The sequence below is a fragment of the Salvelinus namaycush genome, unplaced genomic scaffold (genome assembly GCF_016432855.1).
Source record: "Salvelinus namaycush isolate Seneca unplaced genomic scaffold, SaNama_1.0 Scaffold34, whole genome shotgun sequence".
In the NCBI taxonomy this organism is placed as follows: domain Eukaryota; kingdom Metazoa; phylum Chordata; class Actinopteri; order Salmoniformes; family Salmonidae; genus Salvelinus; species Salvelinus namaycush.
The window spans coordinates 340,494-358,482 of NW_024060341.1; the positions used below are offsets into that span (position 1 = coordinate 340,494).

General features: G+C 46.7%; 1 protein-coding gene across 1 annotated transcript in view; it reads right to left on the bottom strand.

The window, feature by feature from the left end:
* The window catches only part of LOC120040288 (beta-chimaerin-like), a 50,883-nt gene extending 35,679 nt beyond the window's left edge, over positions 1-15,204 (bottom strand). Inside the window, exon 1 of the mRNA XM_038985483.1 lies at positions 14,705-15,204. Coding sequence (XP_038841411.1) covers positions 14,705-14,753 — 49 coding nt within the window. The 5' untranslated portion in view covers positions 14,754-15,204. The remainder of the gene's footprint in view (positions 1-14,704) is intronic.
* Between the last annotated feature and the right edge of the window lie 2,785 nt (positions 15,205-17,989).

Sequence of the window (17,989 nt, forward strand, 5' to 3'; positions counted from 1 at the left end):
GGTCATGAAGCTAGGGTTAGGGTTGAACCAGGATGTGGTCATGTAGCTAGGGTTAGGGTTGAACCAGGATGTGGTCATGTAGCTAGGGTTAGGGTTGTGGATGAGGGTTGAACCAGAATGTGGTCATGAAGCTAGAGTTAGGGTTGTGGATGAGGGTTGAACCAGGCTGTGGTCATGAAGCTAGGGTTAGGGTTGAACCATGATGTGGTCATGAAGCTAGGGTTAGGGTTGAACCAGGATGTGGTCATGAAGCTAGGGTTATGGTTGAACCAGGATGTGGTCATGAAGCTAGGGTTAGGGTTGAACCAGGATGTGGTCATGAAGCTAGGGTTATGGGTGAACCAGGATGTGGACATGAAGCTAGGGTTATGGTTGAACCAGGATGTGGTCATGAAGCTAGGGTTAGGGTTGAACCAGGATGTGGTCAAGAAGCTAGGGTTAGGGTTGAACCAAGATGTGGTCATGTAGCTAGGGTTAGGGTTGAACCAGGATGTGGTCATGTAGCTAGGGTTAGGGTTGAACCAGGATGTGGTCATGTATCTAGGGTTAGGGTTGAACCAGGATGTGGTCATGTAGCTAGGGTTAGGGTTGAACCAGGATGTGGTCATGTAGCTAGGGTTAGGGTTGAACCAGGATGTGGTCATGTAGCTAGGGTTAGGGTTGAACCAGGATGTGGTCATGTAGCTAGGGTTAGGGTTGTGGATGAGGGTTGAACCAGAATGTGGTCATGAAGCTAGAGTTAGGGTTGTGGATGAGGGTTGAACCAGGCTGTGGTCATGAAGCTAGGGTTAGGGTTGAACCATGATGTGGTCATGAAGCTAGGGTTAGGGTTGAACCAGGATGTGGTCATGAAGCTAGGGTTATGGTTGAACCAGGATGTGGTCATGAAGCTAGGGTTAGGGTTGAACCAGGATGTGGTCATGAAGCTAGGGTTAGGGTTGAACCATGATGTGGTCATGAAGCTAGGGTTAGGGTTGAACCAGGATGTGGTCATGAAGCTAGGGTTAGGGTTGAACCAGGATGTGGTCATGAAGCTAGGGTTAGGGTTGAACCAGGATGTGGTCATGAAGCTAGGGTTAGGGTTGAACCAGGATGTGGTCATGAAGCTAGGGTTATGGTTGAACCAGGATGTGGTCATGAAGCTAGGGTTATGGGTGAACCAGGATGTGGACATGAAGCTAGGGTTATGGTTGAACCAGGATGTGGTCATGAAGCTAGGGTTAGGGTTGAACCAGGATGTGGTCAAGAAGCTAGGGTTAGGGTTGAACCAAGATGTGGTCATGTAGCTAGGGTTAGGGTTGAACCAGGATGTGGTCATGTAGCTAGGGTTAGGGTTGAACCAGGATGTGGTCATGTATCTAGGGTTAGGGTTGAACCAGGATGTGGTCATGTAGCTAGGGTTAGGGTTGAACCAGGATGTGGTCATGTAGCTAGGGTTAGGGTTGAACCAGGATGTGGTCATGAAGCTAGGGTTAGGGTTGAACCAGGATGTGGTCATGTAGCTAGGGTTAGGGTTGAACCAGGATGTGGTCATGAAGCTAGGGTTATGGTTGAACCAGGATGTGGTCATGAAGCTAGGGTTATGGTTGAACCAGGATGTGGACATGAAGCTAGGGTTAGGGTTGAACCAGGATGTGGTCATGTAGCTAGGGTTAGGGTTGAACCAGGATGTGGTCATGTAGCTAGGGTTAGGGTTGTGGATGAGGGTTGAACCAGAATGTGGTCATTAAGCTAGAGTTAGGGTTGTGGATGAGGGTTGAACCAGGATGTGGTCATGAAGCTAGGGTTGAACCAGGATGTGGTCATGAAGCTAGGGTTAGGGTTGAACCAGGATGTGGTCATGAAGCTAGGGTTAGGGTTGAACCATGATGTGGTCATGAAGCTAGGGTTAGGGTTGAACCATGATGTGGTCATGAAGCTAGGGTTAGGGTTGAACCAGGATGTGGTCATGAAGCTAGGGTTAGGGTTGAACCAGGATGTGGTCATGAAGCTAGGGTTATGGTTGAACCAGGATGTGGACATGAAGCTAGGGTTATGGTTGAACCAGGATGTGGTCATGAAGCTAGGGTTATGGTTGAACCAGGATGTGGTCATGAAGCTAGGGTTATGGTTGAACCAGGATGTGGACATGAAGCTAGGGTTATGGTTGAACCAGGATGTGGTCAAGAAGCTAGGGTTAGGGTTGAACCAGGATGTGGTCATGAAGCTAGGGTTAGGGTTGAACCAGGATGTGGTCATGAAGCTAGGGTTAGGGTTGAACCAGGATGTGGTCATGAAGCTAGGGTTAGGGTTGAACCAGGATGTGGTCATGTAGCTAGGGTTAGGGTTGAACCAGGATGTGGTCATGTAGCTAGGGTTAGGGTTGAACCAGGATGTGGTCATGAAGCTAGGGTTAGGGTTGTGGATTAGGGTTGAACCAGGATGTGGACATGAAGCTAGGGTTAGGGTTGAACCAGGATGTGGACATGAAGCTAGGGTTGAACCAGGATGTGGACATGAAGCTAGGGTTAGGGTTGAACCAGGATGTGGACATGAAGCTAGGGTTAGGGTTGAACCAGGATGTGGACATGAAGCTAGGGTAGGGTTGAACCAGGATGTGGTCAAGAAGCTAGGGTTAGGGTTGAACCAGGATGTGGTCATGAAGCTAGGGTTAGGGTTGAACCAGGATGTGGTCATGAAGCTAGGGTTAGGGTTGAACCAGGATGTGGTCATGAAGCTAGGGTTAGGGTTGAACCAGGATGTGGTCATGTAGCTAGGGTTAGGGTTGAACCAGGATGTGGTCATGTAGCTAGGGTTAGGGTTGAACCAGGATGTGGTCATGAAGCTAGGGTTAGGGTTGTGGATGAGGGTTGAACCAGAATGTGGATATGAAGCTAGGGTTAGGGTTGAACCAGGATGTGGACATGAAGCTAAGGTTAGGGTTGAACCAGGATGTGGACATGAAGCTAGAGTTAGGGTTGAACCAGGATGTGGACATGAAGCTAGGGTTAGGGTTGAACCAGGATGTGGACATGGAGCTAGGGTTAGGGTTGAACCAGGATGTGGACATGAAGCTAGGGTTAGGGTTGAACCAGGATGTGGACATGAAGCTAGGGTTAGGGTTGAACCAGGATGTGGACATGAAGCTAGGGTTAGGGTTGAACCAGGATGTGGACATGAATCTAGGGTTAGGGTTGAACCAGGATGTGGTCATGAAGCTAGGGTTAGGGTTGAACCAGGATGTGGTCATGAAGCTAGGGTTAGGGTTGAACCAGGATGTGGTCATGAAGCTAGGGTTAGGGTTGAACCAGGATGTGGTCATGAAGCTAGGGTTAGGGTTGAACCAGGATGTGGTCATGAAGCTAGGGTTATGGTTGAACCAGGATGTGGTCATGAAGCTAGGGTTAGGGTTGAACCAGGATGTGGACATGAAGCTAGGGTTAGGGTTGAACCAGGATGTGGTCATGAAGCTAGGGTTAGGGTTGAACCAGGATGTGGTCATGAAGCTAGGGTTAGGGTTGAACCAGGATGTGGTCATGAAGCTAGGGTTAGGGTTGAACCAGGATGTGGTCATGAAGCTAGGGTTAGGGTTGAACCAGGATGTGGTCATGTAGCTAGGGTTAGGGTTGTGGATGAGGGTTGAACCAGGATGTGGTCATGAAGCTAGGGTTAGGGTTGTGGATGAGGGTTGAACCAGGATGTGGTCATGAAGCTAGGGTTGGGTATAGGGAACCATTTGGGAAGCAGACATACTGTACTCTGTCTACCGTCCTACATCTAACTGATAAAAACCAAATGCCTTTGTTCAAAAGATCTAGTTTATGTCTCAAATAGCAACCAATTCACTACACTTCCCTTATGGGCCCAGGTATAAAGTAGCACACTAGAGAGAGAATAGGGAGCCATTAGGGAAGTAACCATACTGGATGTCTACAGTGGATGTGTCACAAAGCCTTTGTTCAATAGATCTAGAAACAGCACTCAGAAGAGAGACTTTTTATGGACAAACTTTCCCACCTCAAAACCCTGGCACTTCAGAACACGGCTTGATTCATAGAAAATTGACTGGCCTTCCGGCTCCATTTACTACAGTGTGGGCAAATTGCTTGGGGGGGGAGGGAGGGGGGGGTGGATTGTCTACAGAAACTCAGAAGCTTGGTCATTGTGTCTCTGCTCTGGCGAGCAATCAAAATGAAATGATTCTACTGCGGATCATTTGGAGAATGCTCTCTTTTTAATAACTGGTTATTCTGGAAGGGTATTGTCTGGGGGTGTGAGGTCCTTCAGGGCAGGCCCTGAGCTGACGCATACTACTCTAAAGGAGCCCGTCCCCATTAAATGGATGGCATAAGGGCTATGCCACATTTGGCAAAGCACAAGATATAAGGACTTGTTATAACACGCTTAAATAATATGACATGATTGGTGGAGTGTGCTGTATGCGTAGGCCTAAGAAAGGGTTTGAGAAAGCTGAAGAAGATATACTGGTTAGAGACCGAATTTCAAATAGGGAAAGTTGAACTCCTGCAGCCTGTGTGTTGTGGAGGAAGAAGAGAGAGAACACACACAGTAGCTGGAGGGTAAGGGTCGCCCCCTCAGGAGACAGACAGTATATTAATTGTGTTGCCCTCCGTTACCCACCAGTCACTGGAAGAATTTGATAAAATAATTACAGCGGTGTGTGTGTGTGTGTGTGTGTGTGTGTTCTCCGGGTGTTTGTTTTGGAAGCAAAGAGAATAAGAGATGAATAAAGATCAAGCTTAGCAAAGATGTTCTCCACTGAGAGGACTTGTGCTCAAGCAAGATTGAACAAAATGTCGATTCCATGTGAGCGGAAAATATTTTAGGTATCTCAGATTGTTCTGGGAATTCTCACATGGAAACTTCATTGGGAGGAAGGATGTTTAATATGCTTTTACATTAGTATCCTCTCCCGCTGGTGTGGAATCACCCTGGAACACGCCTATTCACAGAAAGAGACGCCACGCTCCTCTCAACATCACCACTATCCATATGGACAGCTAGACCCAACTAAACATATGGCCACACACACACACACACACAGGGATATAGCACAGCCCCTGTAGGGAGACCATCTGTGCATCAAACTGTTCTAAAACAAGCATATCCAGACAGCAAGTAAGTGTGTGTGTGTGTGTGTGTGTGTTTGCGTGCACAGGTATGCACAGATGTGTGTGCACACAGATGCACACACAGGTATGCACAATCACACGTACAGTGTGTAAACAAGTGTGAATAAATGTGTGTGTGTGTGCGCACGCTGAGTCTTAGTGTGTTGTGAAATCTGTTATGAATGTGTTGTAATGTTTTTAAATTGTATAACTGCCTTAATTTTTCTGGGCCCCAGGAAGAGTAGCTACTGCCTTGGCAGGGACTAAAGGGGATCCATAATAAACCCCAGGAAGAGTAGCTGCTGCCTTGGCAGGAACTAAAGGGGATCCATAATAAACCCCAGGAAGAGTAGCTGCTGCCTTGGCAGGAACTAAAGGGGATCCATAATAAACCCCAGGAAGAGTAGCTGCTGCCTTGGCAGGAACGAATGGGAATCCATAATAAACCCCAGGAAGAGTAGCTGCTGCCTTGGCAGGAACTAAAGGGGATCCATAATAAACCCCAGGAAGAGTAGCTGCTGCCTTGGCAGGAACTAAAGGGGATCCATAATAAACCCCAGGAAGAGTAGCTGCTGCCTTGGCAAGAACTAAAAAGGGGATCCATAATAAACCCCAGGAAGAGTAGCTGCTGCCTTGGCAGGAACTAAAGGGGATCCATAATAAACCCCAGGAAGAGTAGCTGCTGCCTTGGCAGGAACGAATGGGAATCCATAATAAACCCCAGGAAGAGTAGCTGCTGCCTTGGCAGGAACTAAAGGGGATCCATAATAAACCCCAGGAAGAGTAGCTGCTGCCTTGGCAGGAACTAAAGGGGATCCATAATAAACCCCAGGAAGAGTAGCTGCTGCCTTGGCAGGAACTAAAGGGGAATCCATAATAAACCCCAGGAAGAGTAGCTGCTGCCTTGGCAGGAACTAAAGGGGATCCATAATAAACCCCAGGAAGAGTAGCTGCCTTGGCAGGGACTAAAGGGGATCCATAATAAACCCCAGGAAGAGTATCTGCTGCCTTGGCAGGGACTAAAGGAGATCCATAATAAACCCCAGGAAGAGTAGCTGCTGCCTTGGCAGGAACTAATGAGGATCCATAATAAACCCCAGGAAGAGTAGCTACTGCCTTGGCAGGGACTAAAGGGGATCCATAATAAACCCCAGGAAGAGTAGCTGCTGCCTTGGCAGGGACTAAAGGGGATCCATAATAAACCCCAGGAAGAGTAGCTGCTGCCTTGGCAAGAACTAGAGGGGATCCATAATAAACCCCAGGAAGAGTAGCTGCTGCCTTGGCAGGGACTAAAGGGGATCCATAATAAACCCCAGGAAGAGTAGCTGCTGCCTTGGCAGGGACTAAAGGGGATCCATAATAAACCCCAGGAAGAGTAGCTACTGCCTTGGCAGGGACTAAAGGGGATACATAATAAACCCCAGGAAGAGTAGCTGCTGCCTTGGCAGGAACTAATGAGGATCCATAATAAACCCCAGGAAGAGTAGCTGCTGCCTAGGCAGGGACTAAAGGGGATCCATAATAAACCCCAGGAAGAGTAGCTGCTGCCTTGGCAGGGACTAAAGGGGATCTATAATAAACCCCAGGAAGAGTAGCTGCTGCCTTGGCAGGAACTAACGGGGATCTATAATAAACCCCAGGAAGACTAGCTGATGCCTTGGCAGGAACTAAAGGGGATCCATAATAAACCCCAGGAAGAGTAGCTGCTGCCTTGGCAGGGACTAAAGGGGATCCATAATAAACCCCAGGAAGAGTAGCTGCTGCCTTGGCAGGGACGAAAGGGGATCCATAATAAACCCCAGGAAGAGTAGCTGCTGCCTTGGCAGGGACTAAAGGGGATCCATAATAAACCCCAGGAAGAGTAGCTGCTGCCTTGGCAAGAACTAAAGGGGATCCATAATAAACCCCAGGAAGAGTAGCTACTGCCTTGGCAGGGACTAAAGGGGATACATAATAAACCCCAGGAAGAGTAGCTGCTGCCTTGGCAAGAACTAAAGGGGATCCATAATAAACCCCAGGAAGAGTAGCTGCTGCCTTGGCAGGGACTAAAGGGGATCCATAATAAACCCCAGGAAGAGTAGCTGCTGCCTTGGCAGGGACTAAAGGGGATCCATAATAAACCCCAGGAAGAGTAGCTGCTGCCTTGGCAGGGACTAAAGGGGATCCATAATAAACCCCAGGAAGAGTAGCTGCTGCCTTGGCAGGGACGAAAGGGGATCCATAATAAACCCCAGGAAGAGTAGCTGCTGCCTTGGCAGGGACTAAAGGGGATCCATAATAAACCCCAGGAAGAGTAGCTGCTGCCTTGGCAGGGACTAAAGGGGATCCATAATAAACCCCAGGAAGAGTAGCTGCTGCCTTGGCAGGGACTAAAGGGGATCCATAATAAACCCCAGGAAGAGTATCTGCTGCCTTGGCAGGAACTAAAGGGGATCCATAATAAACCCCAGGAAGAGTAGCTGCTGCCTTGGCAGGGACTAAAGGGGATCCATAATAAACCCCAGGAAGCGTATCTGCTGACTTGGCAGGAACTAAAGGGGATCCATAATAAACCCCAGGAAGAGTATCTGCTGACTTGGCAGGAACTAAAGGGGATCCATAATAAACCCCAGGAAGCGTATCTGCTGACTTGGCAGGAACTAAAGGGGATCCATAATAAACCCCAGGAAGAGTATCTGCTGACTTGGCAGGAACTAAAGGGGATCCATAATAAACCCCAGGAAGAGTATCTGCTGACTTGGCAGGAACTAAAGGGGATCCATAATAAACCCCAGGAAGAGTAGCTGCTGCCTAGGCAGGGACTAAAGGGGATCCATAATAAACCTCAGGAAGAGGATCTTTTGCCTTGGCAGGGACTAAAGGGGATCCATAATAAATAACAGTTTAGTGGGTTAGAAAACCCTTTGGACTGCAGACCCAGTGTGCTGGTTAGGTTAGCACCAGGCCAGGCTTCATCAGTTAGGGGGGGAAACACAGTGAACTGGTTAGGTTAGCACCAGGCCAGGCTTCATCAGTTAGGGGGGAAACACAGTGTGCTGGTTAGGTTAGCACCAGGCCAGGCTTCATCAGTTAGGGGGGAAACACAGTGTGCTGGTTAGGTTAGCACCAGGCCAGGCTTCATCAGTTAGGGGGGAAACACCGTGTGCTGGTTAGGTTAGCACCAGGCCAGGCTTCATCAGTTAGGGGGGGGGAAGAACACAGTGTTCTGGTTAGGTTAGCACCAGGCCAGGCTTCATCAGTTAGGGGGGAAACACAGTATTCTGGTTAGGTTAGCACCAGGCCAGGCTTCATCAGTTAGGGGGGGAAACACATTGTGCTGGTTAGGTTATCACCAGGCCAGGCTTCATCAGTTAGGGGGGGAAACACAGTGTGCTGGTTAGGTTAGCACCAGGCCAGGCTTCATCAGTTAGGGGGGAAACACAGTGTGCTGGTTAGGTTAGCACCAGGCCAGGCTTCATCAGTTAGGGGGGAAACACAGTGTGCTGGTTAGGTTAGCACCAGGCCAGGCTTCATCAGTTAGGGGGGGAAACACAGTGTGCTGGTTAGGTTAGCACCAGGCCAGGCTTCATCAGTTAGGGGGGAAACACAGTGTGCTGGTTAGGTTAGCACCAGGCCAGGCTTCATCAGTTAGGGGGGAAACACAGTGTGCTGGTTAGGTTAGCACCAGGCCAGGCTTCATCAGTTAGGGGGGAAACACAGTGTGCTGGTTAGGTTAGCACCAGGCCAGGCTTCATCAGTTAGGGGGGGAAACACAGTGTTCTGGTTAGGTTAGCACCAGGCCAGGCTTCATCAGTTAGGGGGGGAAACACAGTGTGCTGGTTAGGTTAGCACCAGGCCAGGCTTCATCAGTTAGGGGGGAAACACCGTGTGCTGGTTAGGTTAGCACCAGGCCAGGCTTCATCAGTTAGGGGGGGAAACACATTGTGCTGGTTAGGTTATCACCAGGCCAGGCTTCATTGTTTGGTAATGTGATTCCCTGGCTGCATGATGGAAGCCACTGAGGGAACCAGGGTTTCTAATTAATAATGAATGGAGAGAAAGACAGCAGACGCATGTTGAATTAAACAACTCACCATCTCTGTATGGAGACATTAGGACATGTTTTATGTTTTCATAAAAACAGACAACTGTTTAGTTTGTATTTTTTAAGTCACTTCGAGGGTGAGAACCTGCTAAAGTTACTACAATGCGATTTTTTTTATATATCCTTATCTGTTGACACCAGTACTGTCCTGAAGCCTGACTAGTCATGACTAGTAACAGCTTCCACTCCACATGTGAATGCTTATGTGATGCAGAACAGAAACACCTGCAGGATAATGATGTTGAAGAACACACGGCTCTCTTCCTTTACAAGACTGTGTCTGCGTCACAATTGGCACACTGTTTCCTGTATAGTGCACTGGTGGGCCAGGGCACTACATAGGGCACAGGGTGCCATTTGGGATGCACTCTATGAGACACAAATCCTGCCTCTACTACTATCCAACGGTGTGGTTGCAGGGCTAGGACAGAAGACAAGATACACTTTCATCCTGTATCCCTCCATTTATTCCCAGCCAGAGTAGGGCAGAGTGTTTGCTGAGAGCTGTGTGACTAACAGTGTGCTGGTGGTACACACTACTCAGCTCTCCTGTGCCAGGAATGCGGAGGAGTCGTCTCTCAGATCAGTGCACAGCACAAGCACGGCCACAATTCTTTACTTCATCCAGGGGAAGGGAAAATGATTGTGAAATATATCACTAATCTCTTGTTTTTTTCCATTGGAGTATAATATACAGTGCAAGTCAGTGCCTGGGAAACGGCTTTTCATCAATGGTCTAATCTTCTTCAAAAACTGTATTACCCAGATTTCTATTATCCTACAGCGGGATGGATAAACATTGTTGGTATTATCCTACAGCGGGATGGATAAACATTGTTGGTATTATCCTACAGCGGGATGGATAAACATTGTTGGTATTATCCTACAGCGGGATGGATAAACATTGTTGGTATTATCCTACAGCGGGATGGATAAACATTGTTGGTATTATCCTACAGCGGGATGGATAAACATTGTTGGTATTATCCTACAGCGGGATGGATAAACATTGTTGGTATTATCCTACAGCGGGATGGATAAACATTGTTGGTATTATCCTACAGCGGGATGGATAAACATTGTTGGTATTATCCTACAGCGGGATGGATAAACATTGTTGGTATTATCCTACAGCGGGATGTCTTTCTGTCCATCCTGGTAGTTTCATGAAGAATAACTTCAAAGTCAAGTCTTGATTGGTTGGACCGACCTCGCTCATGTACTGTAGTTTCCTCATACAACCGCTGTGTCTCCACCGAGAGACGACGGTCTAGTTAATTAAGGCTTGCAGACTAGAGACTACGGTCACGTAGAAACAGCTGAAGACAGCAGCATCACAGCAACATTTGTTTACGGCAGCAGCAGGAAACCGAGGGGCTAATATGAAGCAGAACGTGTTGTGTTCACAGATTCATTTCTGAGGTTGCATCACAAATGGCACCCTATTCCCTATATAGTGCACTACTTTTGACCAGATCCTTATGGGCACTGATCAAAAGTAGTGCACTATATAGGGTACATGGTGTCATTTGGGATGCAGATGGAGTCATACGCCTCATAGAAAAGATTATTCAAATGTCTCTGTTAGCCAGAAAGCTCTCCAAGAAGATAATGACAGCCATGTGTGACAGGCCCTCTGTCTCTGGCAGCACAGCACCTCGTAACGTCTGGTAATTATATCGAGAGCCCAACAATAATGACAAGCCTCCACACCACAGTCAGAAAATACTTTCCCCTTAAAAAAAGATGCAGTGGTCAAGTGGTAAATCCAGTGCTTTTGGCAACGTACTCATGAGATAATGTCTTGTGAAGTATGAAGTCAGCACAGACAGCCTGTATCAGCCTGGAACGTCTACGTCCCAAATGGCTCCCTATTCCTTATGTAGTGCACTTCATAGATGATAGGGTACCATTTGGGATACAAACATTGTGTCTGCCTCCCATGGGCAGCAGAGCCTTCTGGGTAATTTGACTATGGTATGGTGGTGTGGTGTGGTTGGATAGGGGATTAGAAGACACTAAATAAATACAGGCCATCATATCATATGTTCACTCTGACAACGACGACCCAGCAGCAATAGGATCAAAGACTAGTGCTACTCCCACCCACTGTACATTCTGTAACTTTTGGTCACACTTATCTTAACCTGAGTCAATCATGTAGAGGATAGGAAAAGACTGTCACAAATGTTCAGAATATGACCTGGAAAAGTGCCACAGCTGCTCAAACAAACTGAGTGTGAAACGGCAGTCGCTGGCTGTAGCCTCCTCCTGAACACACAGTATAACTGAGTGTGAAACGGCAGTCGCTGGCTGTAGCCTCCTCCTGAACACACAGTATAACTGAGTGTGAAACGGCAGTCGCTGGCTGTAGCCTCCTCCTGAACACACAGTATAACTGAGTGTGAAACGGCAGTCGCTGGCTGTAGCCTCCTCCTGAACACACAGTATAACTGAGTGTGAAACGGCAGTCGCTGGCTGTAGCCTCCTCCTGAACACACAGTATAACTGAGTGTGAAACGGCAGTCGCTGGCTGTAGCCTCCTCCTGAACACACAGTATAACTGAGTGTGAAACGGCAGTCGCTGGCTGTAGCCTCCTCCTGAACACACAGTATAACTGAGTGTGAAACGGCAGTCGCTGGCTGTAGCCTCCTCCTGAACACAGTATAACTGAGTGTGAAATGGCAGTCGCTGGCTGTAGCCTCCTCCTGAACACACAGTATAGATAAACGTGTGGTGCCCATGTTTGTCAGGGTATAAAGTACAAACAACCCTATCACACTGTTGGTTAATGTATGTGGAGGCCACGCCAGTAACCACAGGGAGGGTGTGGGTGTGTGTGTGTGTGTGTGTGTGTGTATCTCAGTGGAGAAGCGGTTATTCTAGTAGTTTAATAGCCAGGAGAGGGAGAGTGTGTGTGTTATGTCTTTGTCTACCCGGAGGAAAAGTCACCCCTAAAATAAAATCCACCATAGTGAAGCATATGTTGCTTGTCTCACAAACCATCAATGAACATAGGAACAGTCAACTGTGCAGGGCAAGGTGGTGTTTGTTAAGAAGAAACCCAGAGAATCTTCTAGACATCTTCTATAGGTATCAAAAGACAACCAGAACACAGCATACATGGCATCTTGCCAACTAGTGAGTCACCAACTTCAAAATGTTTTACTGGGAATAAACAAGTATTTTTGAAATGTCACATCAAGCCCCAGTCTTCATGGAGGCATGATGGGAAAATGGTAGATTTAGTTAGAGGGACCCCATCCCTGGTGCCCCTACCAACAGAATATAGCAGTGGCCACAATGGCCAGTCGACAAGGATTATGGGAACAATTGAGAATTTAATGGTAGTTATCCAAACAAAAACATGTACATCAATGACCATCTCAGCCTGTTCATTGAGAGAGGCGTTCACTTCCTATCCAAGATGATTCCTCACTGAAACCAGACGCAAGAAGGTATGCGTTAAAATACACTGCTCAAAAAAATAAAGGGAACACTTAAACAACACAATGTAACTCCAAGTCAATCACACTTCTGTGAAATCAAACTGTCCACTTAGGAAGCAACACTGATTGACAATAAATTGCACATGCTGTTGTGCAAATGGAATAGACAAAAGGTGGAAATTATAGGCAATTAGCAAGACACCCCCAATAAAGGAGTGATTCTGCAGGTGGTGACCACAGACCACTTCTCAGTTCCTATGCTTCCTGGCTGATGTTTTGGTCACTTTTGAATGCTGGCGGTGCTCTCACTCTAGTGGTAGCATGAGACGGAGTCTACAACCCACACAAGTGGCTCAGGTAGTGCAGCTCATCCAGGATGGCACATCAATGCGAGCTGTGGCAAGAAGGTTTGCTGTGTCTGTCAGCGTAGTGTCCAGAGCATGGAGGCGCTACCAGGAGACAGGCCAGTACATCAGGAGACGTGGAGGAGGCCGTAGGAGGGCAACAACCCAGCAGCAGGACCGCTACCTCTGCCTTTGTGCAAGGAGTAGCATTGCCAGAGCCCTGCAAAATGACCTCCAGCAGGCCACAAATGTGCATGTGTCTGCTCAAACGGTCAGAAACAGACTCCATGAGGGTGGTATGAGGGCCCGACGTCCACAGGTGGGGGTTGTGCTTACAGCCCAACACCGTGCAGGACGTTTGGCATTTGCCAGAGAACACCAATATTGGCAAATTCGCCACTGGCACCCTGTGCTCTTCACAGATGAAAGCAGGTTCACACTGAGCACATGAGCACATGTGACAGACGTGACAGAGTCTGGAGACGCCGTGGAGAACGTTCTGCTGCCTGCAACATCCTCTAGCATGACCGGTTTGGCGGTGGGTCAGTCATGGTGTGGGGTGGCATTTCTTTGTGGGGCCGCACAGCCCTCCATGTGCTCGCCAGAGGTAGCCTGACTGCCATTAGGTACCGAGATGAGATCCTCAGACCCCTTGTGAGACCATATGCTGACACATGCACATTTGTGGCCTGCTGGAGGTCATTTTGCAGGGCTCTGGCAATGCTACTCCTTGCACAAAGGCAGAGGTAGCGGTCCTGCTGCTGGGTTGTTGCCCTCCTACGGCCTCCTCCACGTCTCCTGATGTACTGGCCTGTCTCCTGGTAGCGCCTCCATGCTCTGGACACTACGCTGACAGACACAGCAAACCTTCTTGCCACAGCTCGCATTGATGTGCCATCCTGGATGAGCTGCACTACCTGAGCCACTTGTGTGGGTTGTAGACTCCGTCTCATGCTACCACTAGAGTGAGAGCACCGCCAGCATTCAAAAGTGACCAAAACATCAGCCAGGAAGCATAGGAACTGAGAAGTGGTCTGTGGTCACCACCTGCAGAATCACTCCTTTATTGGGGATGTCTTGCTAATTGCCTATAATTTCCACCTTTTGTCTATTCCATTTGCACAACAGCATGTGCAATTTATTGTCAATCAGTGTTGCTTCCTAAGTGGACAGTTTGATTTCACAGAAGTGTGATTGACTTGGAGTTACATTGTGTTGTTTAAGTGTTCCCTTTATTTTTTTGAGCAGTGTACATAAAAACACAATCTATTTGCGAACGACTAGACTGGTATGTCACTCTCAATCAAGCTCTTGAAAGTGGAACGTTTATCATTCTATGTTCAGCGGCGGCAGATGTGAAAGAGAGCAAGAGATGAGAGGAGGCATGAAATGAATTATTATCGATGCGAACGTAGACGACTGTCGTCGTGACTTATTGGGTGATGTCTGTCAATTAAGCACAGATCGATATTTTTTTAAAGTTACATAATGTGTATCACAAACGAAATTCATGCATGCCAACTATGACATGGTTAACTCTCAAGCCCCTATATTAATTGTATTATGCAATAAATATTGAATAGAGAGAGAATAACAAGGGTGATAATATTATCATTGATAAGCCTAACAAATAATAAAATGTTAAGGCCGAATAACATAGTAAATTGTTTGTTATTTGTTTCATCAAACAAAATATTTTAATTTATGGCCATTACCAGAAGACACTGATGAACCCGAAAGGCTTGAGTTGCTGGATGCTGCCATCCCAATCCGCTTCAGGCTCGGTCTGTTCACTCGCGGTCGGTCGAGGTGCGCTCACAGCCCGTCCCCCGTAGTCCGTCCATCTCACTATGTCACGTAGCGTAGGCTACTCTCACTCGCTGCTTTGGTACGAACTAACACTGTTTATATCTCTTTTCCGTTTTCTAAATTGCTCCTCTTGTATGTGTAACGTTCCAGCACGCTTTCACTTCTCTCGGTTCCTTTCCCTGGCGGTTCCCTGCGCGCCGTATGTTGCCGCATTTACTGTAGCTCCACTCACTGGCAGTGGTGTAAAAATAGTCAGACAGGAACAATATCAACTTTCGATCATCTTGTCTAAACGCACAACTATACACACCATTAAAGTTTGTCAAATGTATCCACTGGAAGAGCGGCATATGCTTTCGCCATGTTGAATTAAAAACACAGTATCGTTTTCCATGTGGTGGTGCTACTTCTGGGATCGTATAAACACACTACACTGCGACGGAGCCGCCTTCTTAAAGTGGAAGTATTCAGTAGACTGAAAGAGACCTCTGAACTCCAGTCAATCTGAAGCAGATCTATTCCTCTGAGCTCTGACCTTTGATTTCAATATGATGGTGATGATGGTGACAGAGTGGCTGGGTGCAGAGCAGGCTGCTGGCTCAGTGTCCCCACTCCCCAATGCCATAATAAAAACAAATAACCAGAATAAAATACATATTTGAGGATGTTTAATCAGAACATTAACATGATGACAACTGTATTTGGCTATATTGCATGTGTTAAACTCCAAACCAAGTCCATTTACACCCTTTAAACCATAGGATATTGATTTCAACAGCCTAAAAATAGGTTCTCTCTGGGCTGTATTTTTATAGCACAGGAAGCACAATTCTGATATTTGGTTTGACCAATCAGATCAACTCTGAAAAAGATATTGATGTGAAAAGATCTGATGTGATTGGTCAAAAGACTAATTAGTTGAAAAAATATCATAATTGGGCTGCCTGTCTAAATGCAGCCTTTGTCACCTCACATCAGGGGCGCAGCCAGGGATTTTGGGCCCCATGAAAAGATATCACATTGGGCCCCACCACCACAGGCCACACCAACCCTGCACGGTTTCTGTAACCACACACCTCCAGAAGCCAATCGACCCATTCAAAGCTTTAAATAACTCTACCTTTGCAGGCTTGCAACTCTCTTGTAGTCCAATATTTACTGTATGATATTTACTGACAGCGAGCTGTGAAAATACAACACTGTGCAGACATGCATGCAACATTCTGCATACAGTGGAATTAACTATTTGATGCAAGACTGATACCCTCTATAAGAAATGTGCTAAAGGCCATCTTTTACAGTCTAAATGTAATTTTAATGGTAAAAATCTTGAATGGAAAATTCTCTTAACATGAATGAATAACTTAAAATAAATATAACTTAAATATACATTAACCTCTTCAATTAAAATAAATTAACATTATCATCTATAGAATGATATAACAAACAAAATAATACAATCCGCAGCAGATTGTTGAACTAAGTATACATACCAACTAGAAAATAAGCTGCTGTAAAAGTGGAAATGAAAAACAAAATGGAAATAGAAATGAAAAGGCCTGATGGTGGCGCCAGAGGAAAGGTCAAGAGGTCACCAAATCAATAGGTTTCTTCCACTTGGGGTCTTGATTGTGCACAACAAATGTTATGGCAATCCAGATTTATCTTGTTCTCAGTCTTGTTCTCAGCCTGTGGGCATCATGTGTGTAGTGATCCAATATCCATAGCCATGCCATTTAACAGTTATCACTGGCCCTTGCTCAGCCTTACCAAGAGCTCAGCGCCGAGCCTTCTTGCTAGCAAAGTCCCTGATCAAGTCTTTGAAGTCCAGCTTTCTAACTGACAGCATGGCAAGACTGCACAGCCTGTCCTGGGACATAGTGGATCTCAAATAGTTGATCAGTTTAAGCTTACTGAAAGCTCTCTCGCCACCAGCAACAGTCACAGGCAGTGTGGAAAATATAAGTAAAGCAATGCACACTTCTCCAAAAATGCTTTGCAGCTGCATCTTACAAATTGCATTCAGGAGACCAAGAAGGGACAAGTTAGGAGAGAAAGTGGCAGCATATACAGTGTTCAGGTGTCTTACTTCATGTTGAAACTCAGGTGTAAGATCTCAGGAACACTTCATGATCAGTGATTGGCACACAGAAGGGACTTTATCCTCACTAATCTGCCCAACTTTCAGAACAGCAGAAAATTATTCTACAATTTTGCAGTGGTGTGGAACCTAGTGTCCAAGTATGATGTTTTCCATAGCAGTAAAAAACACTGTGTTCCAAAACACTGTTGCTGCACTGTCCTGAGCTGTCTCCTCTTCAGAGGTCTCATCATGGAATCTCTTCCTTTTCCTCTGGCGGCTGTGTTCCTTGCTAAATTGAGGTGCAACATTCATTTGCGTAGCAATCAGTGTTGCCTCAGACAGGAGCTCCCATCCATCTCCAAGAGCCTGTATCTCTTCCTTTAAGGCTCTGACATTGGCTGCCTCGGAGTCAAGTGAGATTTTTCCTGACTGGAGAATCACATTCCTGTCCTCAATGCATTGTTGTACCTGCAATTATGCCAACTGACATGTCATTCAACACAATGCTGCTCACCTCCTTCTTCAGTTGGGAGTAGGGCTGGTTCAGGGGGATGGGGATGGGGAGACGGCTGCTGAGCCTGAAGCTGCATCTGTTGGCCCAGGGGCAGGGACAACTCATTTAGTATGAATAGCTTGGTAAAAGTTTTCCTGCATTGATTAAATGTCGGCTAAAAGAGGAGCGAAATGTAAACACACAAGAATTGTCTGTGAAGATAATATTAAGTAACTAACATTATGGGAGCAAAAGTAGCATATTTCACTATGGACTAAACTAACAGGTTAATTTCCACCACAGACTCCACCCAACTTCCTTTGTGAAAAATTGGGTGACATACTCTCGCCCTTTCTTTTCTCTCTCCTGTCTTTTAATTTATTTTCGTTTTAGGAAGCCAGATTTTTCTTTAGGAAGCTGAGACATTATGCTCCATCGGCAATTTACTGCTAGCAAGTACCGTTCGCGCCTGGTTTGGGAGTAGGACCGAACCATTTCATGTAAATAATAATTTCATTTTGAAAAAAATTTACCTAATATTGTAATAATTTTTTAGGGCCCCTTGCAGTCACAGGCCCTTAGAATCGTCCTAACTCCCCCCCCCCCCCCCCCCCC